Below are 12714 nucleotides of genomic sequence, written 5' to 3' on the forward strand. Positions count from 1 at the left end.
TTTTCAGTGTAAAGGAGTTATGAGATTGGAATATCTGATTTGATAGCTTTTTTAATTCCTTTCTTTTTTATCAGTGAAGTGGAAATTTAAACTGAGTGTTTTATAGCAGTATCATGGGCCATCCATTGTAATAGTCAAGTATCAATTTATCATTAAAATAATTTGTGAAATAAGGCAATGAAATGGAAACAGTGATAGTGATATGGGACTTTTCCATTTGTGATGTGTGGATTTAGGTATGTCTGAGGTCTGAGATTTCCTAGATTTCAGACTGTGATAATCATTTTTGTTGTTGTTGGGTTTTTTTTTGTTCAGCTTCTTACGAAATTTTGTACAGTAAGGAAGAAAAATTTCAGGAAGGGGTTATTTTTGTTTGGTTATTTTTTCCCCTCCCTCTGCTATTTCTGAGACTCTGTTACAGAAAAGGTAAGAATGTGACAAAAGCACTCTAGCAAAATCAACATCTTTACAATATATGTAAAACATTACTATGCTCAGTTCTTCAGAATATGTTTGCAGTTAAATCAAATCACAGAATAATGGGAACTAATTATTTATATATTTTAAGCTTGCAGATTTAAGAAATTCTGTTTAAGCATTCAATTTTGTAAGCTGGATAACTTTTATATAGGGAAAACCTTTTTCTTTCACTCAAGAAGCCTTGAAATGATGAACTGCTGAAGAATTTATCATGCAGTGTGAAGCTTTGACTCTTTTCTTCAGCTCTCCACTGAAGCTGAATTGTGTTAATTGTGCTATATCAACTCTGTCCAGATTAATTTTTTAAACTGCTTTTCTAGCAATGGGATTTACATTGTATATGTGATGTAAGATTGGATCTCTGTTTCCACACTACAATCTGCCTGCTTGTTTACAAGTTCTTTGTACTGATGCTCTGGTCCACGTGAAGCCTTTGTCCCTTGTTGTGGAGATGTCAGTGTGTAAAGATCTGTGAGTTCAGTGTGTGGTGCTTCCCCAGCGCTCACCCCAGCTCTGACTCTCTGCTGCTGGTTAAAGAGAAAGTGTTCTTATTTCACCAGGATGTCTCACAAAACTTCAGGTATTACTTTTTCTCTTAAGATATTTTCCACATAATTTATCTCCCCCCTCCAGATCTTATGTAAATATTACAGCTACTTCTTTCTGTAATTTCATTAATTATTAGCAGGTCAGTCCTTCTTTGATAAGAGTTGTTACCATCCAGGCCTAAACCAGAGGAAATTAGCCTATGAGGATGTGAGAATATCCCTTAGGAGACAGGTAGCTGGTGGTGGAGTGTTTTCTTTAGATTTGGGTATTGCATTTATATTGTTCCCCCTGTTTTTCAGAGGAAAAAAACAGGGGCTCAAGGTGCAGTTTGAATCTGAGTGGCTGTTATGATGGACTGAAATGCAAGATTAGTCACCAGAATGAAACAGTCTTTAAATGACTTGCCCTCTTTTGGATGCCTTTCTGTTAGACATTTGTGATAACTCTTAGCATCTCTTTTTTTACAGTTTTCTAGGCTTTGTTCATGGCAGAAAAAATGTTCTGTTACTTAGACTGGTAATCAAACACTCTTAAGTCCATTCAGTCATGGAAACCTGTTTAACTTCCCTAATCTGTTTTCACTGACTATGAGCAGTGCATTTGGAAGTGAAGTTTGTTAATCAGCAGGACAACCTGAACAAAAATCCTACTTATTCAGTTGGGTGTAACCAGAATAAATAATCAGAGAATGAGTATCAGTAATGCTTTGTGCTGTTCCCAGACTTTAGGCACCATTTGCCACTGAGATAGTTGGTGTGTGAACTTTGTTGGATATCAGCTGACTTGGAGAATGAGTCAGCTGCCAAGGGTGAAAAAAAACAACAAATTGGTGGGACAACTTTGCTTCAGTTACATTTGCATTTGACCACAGGGTTTGGGGTTCTACTGGATGTGGTGATGCTTGGGGTAGCAGATGGAGAAACTGGTTATTCTTGACAGATTTTAGTGGTGATTTTACCCTGGTGGTGCTTGTATTGTGCCTTTTCTTTCTTAAATGATGCTCAGGTCAAGTCTTCATCTCTGTATTTTCCATCTTTCAGTGTTCCTACAAACATTGTTAATCTACATATTCAGTCTTCCTTTCCTGAAGGTAGCACAGACAAGGGATGGGTTTGGCTCTTCTTACAGCTGGCAGATACCAGTTGAACGTGATCCTAAAATTGGAAGGGAGCTGGGAATATGATACCTTGGTCTGTCAAAAATAGCTTTTCGTTCTTCCTCTGTCATTTTGTCACTAATTACTCATAACCACCCTGAGAAGATATGTTATGTTACCAGATTGCTGCCTCTCAGTTTTGTCCTGCTCACTCACCTTCCCTTCCACGGTCTTCAGCTTTTAAGGATTCTCTGCCTTTCTAAAGGTTGATGTGCAGTGGACTCCTCCTTGCCTCAGGATACTTGTAGTTGTTTTTAATGAGCTATTAAAAATTTTATTTTTTTCCCTTTATCCCCTTCTTTTCAGCCTTGCACTATTTGTCTTTACTGACCTCTTCCTGGGGAATTGGGATTCTTCCTGGAGCCCATCAGTGCTATTTCTGAAGCACCATCACAGAACAGCACAATATGCACAAATAAAACCAGAACCACTTCCACTCTAGAGCTTATATTCCATTATGAAGTAGTTCCAAAATATTTGTTGTTAGACTGAGGAATCAGAGACTGTTGGAATCCAGTATTTTACATGCCTTAGGTAATTTTTTTTAAACAGATGTAACTTGTTTTTTCACTGCCTTAAAACAATGTTCCCCTTCCCCCACCACAACTGCGACAATGTGGTTTCAAGTAGTGAGTTGATAAGGGTTATCATTTCTAGCCACTCTTTAAACCTGGCATGAAGTCAGGACCCACCTCAGACAAGAATGATAGTTCAGAGCTTTGCACAGGAGACTGTGAAAGTGTCTGAAATGCCACCAGTGTGGTGTATTTTCACCTCTGACTGAATAATTTAGTTTGTTTATTTTAGATTTGACTGTGCATGTTGAAAGAGTGGGGTGCACGATAGCTGGGAGGACAGGATTCCTACCACATTAGTGTGGTTATTAGAAAAAACTGCAGGATACAGGAAGCCTTTGACTCACAAACCTCTGGAAGAGTGGAACATCCCTTGTTTAACCCCTGGCTCAGTGGGATTGCTTGGCTTTGGCTGAGCCACGTAATAAAATGCCAATCCCAGGAATTTCTACTGTGTGTCATGTTCATGTTGGTTCACAACTGAGCGGGGAATGACTGCTTTACTGGAAGTCATGGCCTTCCAAACAAATGATTTAACCTCTCTGGTCTTAACTCTTTCATATTTGGACCTTGGTGCCTGTTGGCATCTCGTTCCAGCCTCCTGTACTGTGCCAGGGTGGGACTGGCTCTGGAGGGAAGAGTTCTGGGCTCATGACCATTACCCAGCCAGTGCTAAAACAATGTATTTTTTCCCCCCTTTGTTTCCCCAGCTTTCAGATGGGTTGAATTTTGTCTGCCACCTGGGTGAACCTCACAGCCATTTGAAAGAAGAGTGTCAGGGATTGTTTCACCATCCTGACTTGGTACCTTTCACCAGGTTAAACAATAAACACAGGGGAAACCTCTATTTATTATTTATTATGTATGCTGTCTATCTTCTCCTGACAGAGCCTTAATAAATCTGCCTTGCTAATTGTCAGCTAGTGTTAGAGATGAGTACTCAGTCCAAGTTTGTTGGAGAAAGTCTTGCAGCTTTTTAGGTAAAGAAAAAATACCTCCTTTTGTTTAAAGTATACTGCTTGTCCCAGTAAGGACAGGGCTTTTTCTCTTTCTGCCCTGCTATTATTTTGCACATGGCAGTGCTTCCAAGTGCTGAGTGCTTTCCATGGAGGTTTTCTTTGCTCCTGGGGATCTTGAAATTGAAGACTGTAGTGCAGATCTATATGAGTTCTGTTGCTGTGTTCTCCTCTGTTCTTCTCAGTGGGTTCTTCAGTCCTGCACTGGAAAAGCCAAACAGATGCAAATGCTGAAATTTCAGCATTAGCCACTTGCTGTCAAAGGGCAGGTCTGTTCTGAAGTTTTTCTGCTGGGTTCACAAAGATTTTTGTGGGTTTGCTCATACAAAGTAGCTTTAGACTACACAAAAAACTTTTCTTACGTTGACTTTTTGGCAGGTTCTCTGGGTATCATGTTTGTTCTGGAGAAACATCTTTTGACTCAAAGAATTGCTTCTCATATGGGTGGATTCCACTTCTGGGACAAACTAAACACAGCCATCAGTGTCTCCTCTTCCATGACACTGTAATGCTTAGAACAGCCTGATTGAGAGATCTCTTTGTGTCAGTTTAGGTCAGTAAGATGTTGTCACTCCTGTGACATAACTTTTCTCTTTGTTTTTCAGATAATTTCTGCCCAGTGATGATACATAATTCTTCCTGACTGACAGTGCATTTGAGATCTTTTATATCTTTAAATGTTAAATTTTAATTCAGAAGTGCAGTCAGGATTTTGGTTTTCCATCTCTTTTCCAAGGGAAAGTCTTTTACTGACAGAAACAAAAAAATACATATTTTTAAAAAATATACAGATCTAAAATGCAGCTTTGAAAACATCTGCACTGCAGAGTCCACCACCCAAGTTGTCTTAGGAGCCAGGAGTGAATGCTGTCTTGTTTAGATGTCACTGTGCTGGAGCAGAGCTACATGTCAGTGTTTACTGCTGAAGTACTTGGGAACTGGGAAGGGACCCAAGAAGCTTTGTGTCTTTGAGCTTAATCTTAGCATAGTTACAATGCTGTAAGAGCTGGAGGGAAGAATCCTGGGAATACTGCTGGTTGTGTGTGGAGCCAGCATCTTTTGACATGAGACCTTTTTACCAAGGTCTTTCATCCTTCTGCTGTGGCCAAGGAGAGCCAGGGTGTGGATAAACCAGGCAGAGCTGATGTGGCTGATGGTAACTGTGGCTGATGCAGTCACATTTTCTGAAGCAACCAGTACTGGGCAGGGCTGAGGTGAAGTAGGAGTCTGGAAAAATTTGGTGCTATGGTAACTGCCGAGGCTGCTGGTGAGTGGAAACAAGAGTGTTCTGACTGAATCACCAGCATGTGTCTGTGTTTATTTTTGTCAGTCTGGTCTATTTGGAATTGGTCTACTGATGCAGCATTTTTGAGGCTTCAGATTAGGTGTGGGGGGCAGTTCCAAGTATTCAGTGTTCACTGCTGAGAAGGTGGTTTTAGGAGCTCACTTCTGCTTAGCTTTGCATCTTACCTATGATGGATAATGGATATAAATGTGTTATTACCCCCCAAATTATGTTTTTCTCAGTTTGAGACTGGGTGCTGACATTCCTATGCATCTTTTTTTTTTTTTTTTTTTTTTTTTTTTTTTTTTTTATTTTTTTTTTTTTTTTTTTATTTTGAGGAGGAGGCTCTTTGAACCTCTCAAAAAGGAAACTCCAGTTAAGGAATACCCCACAGAGAGTCTGTCCACACCATTATGGTCTAAAACCAGGGGTGATACAGGCAGGCTGTAGAGATTTATATTGAATGACATTGAATATCATAATTGATTCATTATTAAAAAAAAAAAAAAAGGCAGTAGTTTGCTCTTGATGATGCCCACAAATACTGTTTAACTAGTATTGCATTTGTTGCATACACAAAACTGATTTGGAGCATTTGGAATCAAGGAAGTGAGAAGCTGTTCTGCACCAAGAAGTTCAGAAAGCATCTGGTGCTTTTGGGGGCGGTGGAGTTGAAGATTTAATTTTTTCCCCCCTCCCATTTTCAAGAGAATAGGGTGATTTTTTTCTCTGGGGCTTTATTGATCTTAAAGCTCATTTTATCCATTACTTCTGGATGTAATTACACAAATTGATTGTAGATGGGAAAAGCAAAGTAGCACTTTCTAAAACAAAACCTAGCAGTCAAGTGTGTGACAATTTGAAGTTCTGGATATAAGCTGTGGGCTGTGGAGTTGAAACTCAGCATGGTGAGGGAGTCTGTTTTTATTTTAGGTTGTCTGCAAATTCTGTCTACAGTTCTACAGCCATTATGGTCTTATTTTTAAAGTTTGTCTTAAGCTTTAAATGGGAGCAGAAGTTGAAGAGCAAAAAACTGTGAACCAGGAAGTTTTGTGGTCATGTTCCTTTTTTTTTAGCAACATATTTCCATGGTGTTGTGTATCTAGATTAAAGTGGAATCTTAAATTTAGAATTTGTGGAGTTGTAGTCCTTGCTTTTTATAAAAATACAAGCTTCCATTTTTAATTTAAAGCTATGTTGTTTGAAAATGGAAAGATAGTATTGTATAAGTTTTTCTTTGGTTATGTGCATCAGATTTGCTGTTGTAAACAAAAAAGGGGGGGTGAACCTGCATAAAAAATAATGAAGTTAAGCAGGATAAGCCAAAGTGAGTGATGACCTATTTTATCTGAGTTTGACAATTAGGTTATTTCCTCTAATTTCCAATGTTTTCCTTGGTGTTGCCACCCTTATGGTGCAATACAGTGCAGAGATCCAGCAAAGGATGGGGACAAAGGGCACCACTGGAAGTGCTGCAGCTGGGACTGCAGAGAAGCTGTGCCAAGGCTGTGTGCAGAGGTGTCCTCTCTGTTCAGTTCTAGGTCTGTTCATGTCAACAGCAGCAGATGTCGAGGCAGAGGAGCAGACAAGCACCCTCAGGCAATAAGGAGGGATGGAGTTGGCCCATGGCCCTGTGGCAGCAGAGTTGTGCTGTGTGATATTGAAAGGAAGGAATCTGACACCACCACATGACAAAGTGGCCACAGTTCTACAGTGTTTTACCTTCAGCTGAGCCAAATAGATCAGGACATAAGAAACATTCCCTATGCCAAGAGGCACGTCCTGCTCTGGGAACAAAATTTCTCACAGCCAACAAGTTCGTGTGGTCTGGAGCTTGGCGATGTGACCTGGTGAAGTTGGTGAGGATGGTTCTGCCATAAAAGCAGAAAAATCTGCTCCTGGACAGGTCTTTGCTAAGTGTTCCAGACCTGCCAGTGTCAGAATGAGCTCTCTGGTGTTACTGCTTCAGGCTTAGATGGTGCTTTTACATTGAGTTGAAGCAATTGGGTACTTTGAATCACAGCTCCCCTCAGGCTTGAACAGTTGGCAGAGGTGGCACTTGTCACTGCTCTATAGAGCTGAGTGCAGTTGTAGCTGTGGACTGGCTGTGGGATCCTGGCTGCTTGCACACACAGTTGGAAAAAAACACATGGTAAAACCCACCATGTGGTAAAGAAATCTCTGTGCACAGAAGACTTCAGACTCGGTAGAAATACAGAAATTTAACAAGAACTCTCTTACCTGCCAGTGCACTAAGATTAGATGGCAGGGAAGAGCTGGAGTAATCCCTGCAGGTATAGGAGAATGTCTTCCATATTGTGCCTGGAAGGCTATAAAAATATCCCCAAATTCAGCTTATTACAGATGCACATGTCAGATGACACTGTGAGGCTGAATTTTTAGATGCCATAAATGCCTGCTTTGGAGAGGCTTTCATGAGTCAGGGAGCTCATGAGGATGTAACTTCTGACTCGTGCTCTGAGCAGTGCAGAAAATGTTTACAGCAAAGGTGTGTTTACAAGTTGCTCTGCAGCACTGACCATAATCACTCACGTTCAGAATCCTTTGAGAAGTGCTATAAAAGGCCCCCAGACCCTGCCACTTCAGTATTTATCCAAAAACCTCACAACCCAGCAACAAAAAAACAAGAAAACAAACCTTATAAATTGAAGAAGTTTGTTTAAGAATAGCTAATAAAATCAGAAGGGTGAATACTTTGAGATGGTACAGAGACTATTAAGGAGACATTTTTCTTGGAGGATCAGACAGTTGACAAAATTAGACATGGGGATGAGAGGCAATTGGGATAACACACCCCAAAAGTTTAAATTTTATTCAATGAGAAAAATTAAAAGAACAAACTTTTAAGCTTAAAAAAAACCAATAAGGTTGACCAAAATGAGTTGAGGTACATCTGGCTAAAGCTCTGAAATTTTAAAGGAATATTTTTCCTTCCCAACACATCAAGGATGAGAAGCAAGCTGGAGTGTCTAAAACCAAGAGATTATGCAGGAGAACTTTTTATGAAGAACTCTGAAAACACAGGAATGTTTAGAGGCTCACAAATGCCAGTATTTTGCTTTTAAAGGATTATCATTGGGAAGTAAAAGAGTTAATACAGCAACAATGTCATTTGTCAACAAAACACAGGCCAATCTTTGTTTTTAAATGATAATCTGGTTCCTGTTGAAGGATTAATACAACAACCCATAGAACACAGGAACAGATCGTTGGGGTTATGCATTCAAGAGTTCTAAAGAATGAAATGGCTGCTCCAGGGACTGTGGAGTGTGACATTTAAAAAGTCTTGATTACAGAGAAGAGATGTGTGTCTATGGTGTTTTTCCCCCCGAGGGATCCAGAGGAATGAGATCACATAGTGCTTCCTCTAAAGTCTCTTCCATCGTGGAGATTTCTACATCTGAGCAGAACCTTCCCTTGTTGCTTTTCTTGAAGTGAACGTGATGGGCTCAGGGCTGATGTGCTGGGCAGTCACCACAGGCTGTGCAGTGTGTGAGTTCAGGGCTGTGCTGTACATCAGCAACCAGTCTTTCCTGGATGATCTCATCTCCTTGACCACTAGGAACAGAGCTGGGTTTAGCTGGTGTGATCACATCAGGACTTGTGTTTGTGTGTGGCTCAGGGAGTTCTGTTTTCTCAGCAGGGTCAATATCCTGCTCTGTGCACTGCCAGCTGAGAGTTTGCTGCCTCTTTCTCTTCCTGAGAAAAGGGAGGGTCTGGATCCTCTGGGAGCTGGTGCACTTCAGAAACAGAGCATATTTTTAAAATAAGTGATTGACTTATTTTAAAACACTATAAAAGTGGGTTTCAAGAATTTGAAAGCCAGACGGTTGTGCTATCAAAATGTGGAGTGTACAAGAGAGTTGGCCATGTTTTCAAAGGTGGTGTCTTCTCCCAGATAACAAGTGATGGGACAAGAGGACGTGGCCAGAGGTTGCACCAGGGTGGTTTAGGTTGGGTATCAGGAAAAATTTCTTCATGAAGAGGTTTGTCAAGCACTGGAGGAGGCTGCCCAGGGAAGTGGTGGAGATAGCACTGTCCCTGGAGGGATTTAAAACATATAGCCGTGGCACTTTGGGATGTGGTTTAGTGATGGGCCTGGCAGTTTTGGTTAATAGTTGGACTCAGCAATCTTAAAGGTATTTTTCCACCTAAACAATTCTGTTTTGTGCTGTTAAGGAAATTGTAGACTAGGATTTGATAAACTTGTAGATCTCTAAGGATTAAAGTTTCAGCGTAAACAAAAAACAATCACTTATTGCCATTTTCATGTGACAGTAACTGAGATGGGGAAGTCAAGGACAAGGGAACAGTTTCTCCAGAGGACATAATGCACATAACTTGAAGAAATGTAACTTTGGGGTAAAATTCTGAAATTATATTTTCATACCTTTGTAATGTTCTGTGGAGCTGGTGGCCAAGGAAGCCACAGGAAGAAAACTGAAGGAGTGGAAGCCTGTGACCTGCTTGGATTCATACCTTTACAAGAACAAGAGTGAATTTCACAAGTTCAATAACCTAAAAATATGGGAGTGTATTGAAAAAAATCCCTGAGCTGTGCTACCAGAGGATATTAAGAAAATTACAGACCATGCAAATTAACAGAAACAGAAGAGACAAAATGGAATGTGCATAAGCATTGCAGTAAGGAAGAGAAGACTTTGTGAAGGCTGGTTTTGCTTTACTGTCCCTGCTGGATAGGTGCAAAATGATTCTTATGAGGCCAGAATAAACAATTTAAACTGATACAAAAATGGTCTCTGAGCTGCCACTTAGGGTGCAGGGTCAAACTGTGTCCACTTCCATGGAAAAGTGATTTCACTTCTCATTTGCAGTCAAAACATAAATGGAATAATAGAGATCGGGAGGAGGAGAAATAGAAACTGAAACAGAGAGCATTGTTATGCTGTTATCTGGAATAATCACCTGGTGTTGTGTGATGCTGGTGGGTCTGGTTATTCCCTGCTTCTCAAAGAAGTTACAGAACTGGAAGTGTAGCAGGAGCACTGAGGGAGAGATGAGCTTCCATAAGAACAGCTGAGTGCCTGATTAACCAGCCTTGAGAAGAGATCTTTAGGGGGTAGGGTGTGAATCAGGACTTCACAATCCTTAAGAAAGTTGTCAGGGAAATGCTTCTCCTCTCTCTTCCAATTTTAAAAATGCAAGTACAAAATAAAAATGGTCTGGGCAGGAATTGAATGGGGAGCTGTAGGATGTTACCTTTTCAAAGGACTTACAAAGGTTCAAAAAGTGAGATTGTGTAAAATATATGCTGAACAATGAAAAAGTGTTCTTGGAAAGTACAACTGTGTGTTCTGTCCTCTGCATCCACTATCAGCTATTTTTGAAGACAGTACATCAGGCTAGACAGTCATCTGTCCTCAGGTACTATATCTGTACTTAGGTGTATTTTTACTGTCTTGTTAATCACCTATATAAATAGGTTGTTTTCTGATATAGGAGTAAAAATACTTCACAAATGCCAAATTGGAAATTATTTTTTGATTACTGTCCAAACTTTTTTCTACCAATTAAGAGCTAAAGAGTAGCTATAGCTGTATATTGGAAAGCTGTCAGTTACTAAAGGAGACTGACGTTTTATCTTGGATTCAATAAAAGACATTAGTAATGGAAAATCTTTAGTAATTTTGTCATTCTTAAATAATTTGTTTGTGGATTTGGTTTATTTTGGTGCTGTATTTCTGTTGCAGGGAATCTTGTGCTGCGACCATTCTTTTGCTTGACTGATATTTTGTTTGGTGTTTTGTTTTTTTTTAAGGTACATGGGAATTGGACTTTCTGCTCAAGGAGTCAACATGAACAGGCTTCCTGGTAAGTCATTGCTAAGGTTTGTTTTGATTTACAATCTGTGTTAAATGTTAATTTGAAATAAAGGTTTTTCTTTATATATATGAGTTACTGAATGTGTGTTTCTATTAATAAAATTGCAGTACTATAATTGTTTTATATCTGGAAGCTTCAACCTATTGAGTATTATCTTCAATTGAGTTACTCATGTTGTCAATGCAGCCATGAGGATTTTAGCAGGTAACAGAAATTAAAACTAAACTAAGGAGTACTGGGCAAGATTATGAGCTTTCAGACAGGCAAACTTTTCTTTGTGTCTGAAAAGTAAGTAGGAAAATCATTTTGCATTTGATCTGTATACTCCACTTGACAAATTTACATGAAAGAATGTGAAAATGACAGGCTAATTGGCCTGTTGTATTGTCTCTCTTCTTTCCTTCTTCCCACTGAAAGACTGCAAAAATGTGACAGAGTGGTATTTGCAGTTAATATTGTTGCTTCTTTTGTTTGAAATGTGTGGGTTTTGGTTTGCCTTTAAGTTGGTGAAGTGGCTTCTTTTTAAAAATAAATAATTTGTAATCCTTCTTTGATGATATCCTGTCTATTGAGTAAATTAACAATTTCTAGATATATATTGATGCAGTGACTTCTAGGCCAGAAATTCTTTCAGCTGGGGTTTGTATTTGGTAGAAAGTAAACGTTCTTCAGATGCCAGAATGAATGACAGGTGGGGGCTTCTTTGGCCTTGGGTGTTACTTCTGGTGAAGTTGTTTTAAAGATTAAATCTGTGTTCAGCCCTTGTTCTGGATCTTGGTATCTGAAAGGAGAATGTTTTGGGAATGTCTTAACAAAAGAAAGATCTGATAACTGTCTTGTGGAGAATGGTTTCAGTGACACCTGTGCTTACAAGAATTTGCATCTTACTGCAAACTGTATTTGTTAGTAATTGTTACGACAACTGCACCAGTCAGTCCTGTTCTCTCTGCACTTTCTCTCCCCCCAGTCCTCCTGATCCAGGTGGGTTGGGTGCCATGTACAAGGCAAAGCATGAACCTAGTCCCATCATCTCTGTCCAGGGTTGAAATGCATGGAAAAGGGCTTGTTTGGTTATTAATGGAGCCTGTTCTGTTCAAGAAATGGCTCTATGGCATGTGTGATGGAGAGGTGGGGGGAATGTCTTGTAGATTTGGCCTTGCAGATGGTTGGTTGGATTATGCTTAATTTAGGGTTCTCCTGGGGTTATAACACAGGTACATACACGGTTCAGTACTAACCTGAGATGGTGTGTACTGAATGTCTCAGGTGTGCTGTCCTGAAATTGAATAGCAAGTGTAATTTTTTTTTTCCTTTGGTGACTAAAAATTACCCAAACCACTTCTGATAAATTGCTTTAAAGCCCAGGAGTTCCATAGGCACCATTTGTGCCCAGTTTGAGTCCAAGTGCCTGTATACCATTGTCATTCCTAGAGCACATGTGATGAACATGAAGTTCTTTTCTCTTTGGGAAATAAAGTGAACTTGAGACTTCAGATGATACTTATTTAGCAATGAAATGTACAAATTTGATCCTATGACCTTGTTGTTTGTTTGATCACATGCAATTATACTGCCAAGAATCATTCTGTGGTCATAGTTGGGTCACTCTCCCATCCTCTGTGTAAGATTAACTGCATGGCTCTGTATTACAGCTCAATAATTATTTTCCTGGCTTTTTGAGAATGAGTCTGATATTTTTTTTTTTTTAGTATATTGTTGAAGTAACTGAAGTGAGAAACATATTTCCAGGCTTAACTGTTATCAGGTCCCTCACAGCACAGAGTAAGT

At 39.6% G+C, this 12714-nt stretch overlaps 2 protein-coding genes across 5 annotated transcripts in view; one reads left to right on the top strand and one right to left on the bottom strand.

Moving 5' to 3' along the window:
- The window catches only part of PSME3IP1 (proteasome activator subunit 3 interacting protein 1), a 149617-nt gene that overhangs the window by 87205 nt on the left and 49698 nt on the right, over positions 1-12714 (bottom strand). The gene's annotated exons all lie outside the window — the stretch shown is intronic.
- RANBP10 (RAN binding protein 10) overlaps positions 1-12714 on the top strand; it is a 61355-nt gene that overhangs the window by 7205 nt on the left and 41436 nt on the right. For 2 of the 4 annotated variants that reach the window (XM_066327614.1, XM_066327613.1), the window contains exon 3: positions 10862-10914. In XM_066327614.1, the coding sequence (XP_066183711.1) occupies positions 10862-10914 (53 nt within the window). Of the gene's footprint in view, positions 1-9523; positions 10468-10861; positions 10915-12714 lie in introns of those variants that run through there. The other 2 variants (XM_066327618.1, XM_066327615.1) reach the window with 2 other exon arrangements.

This window comes from Sylvia atricapilla, chromosome 12 (genome assembly GCF_009819655.1).
Source record: "Sylvia atricapilla isolate bSylAtr1 chromosome 12, bSylAtr1.pri, whole genome shotgun sequence".
Lineage (NCBI taxonomy): Eukaryota > Metazoa > Chordata > Aves > Passeriformes > Sylviidae > Sylvia > Sylvia atricapilla.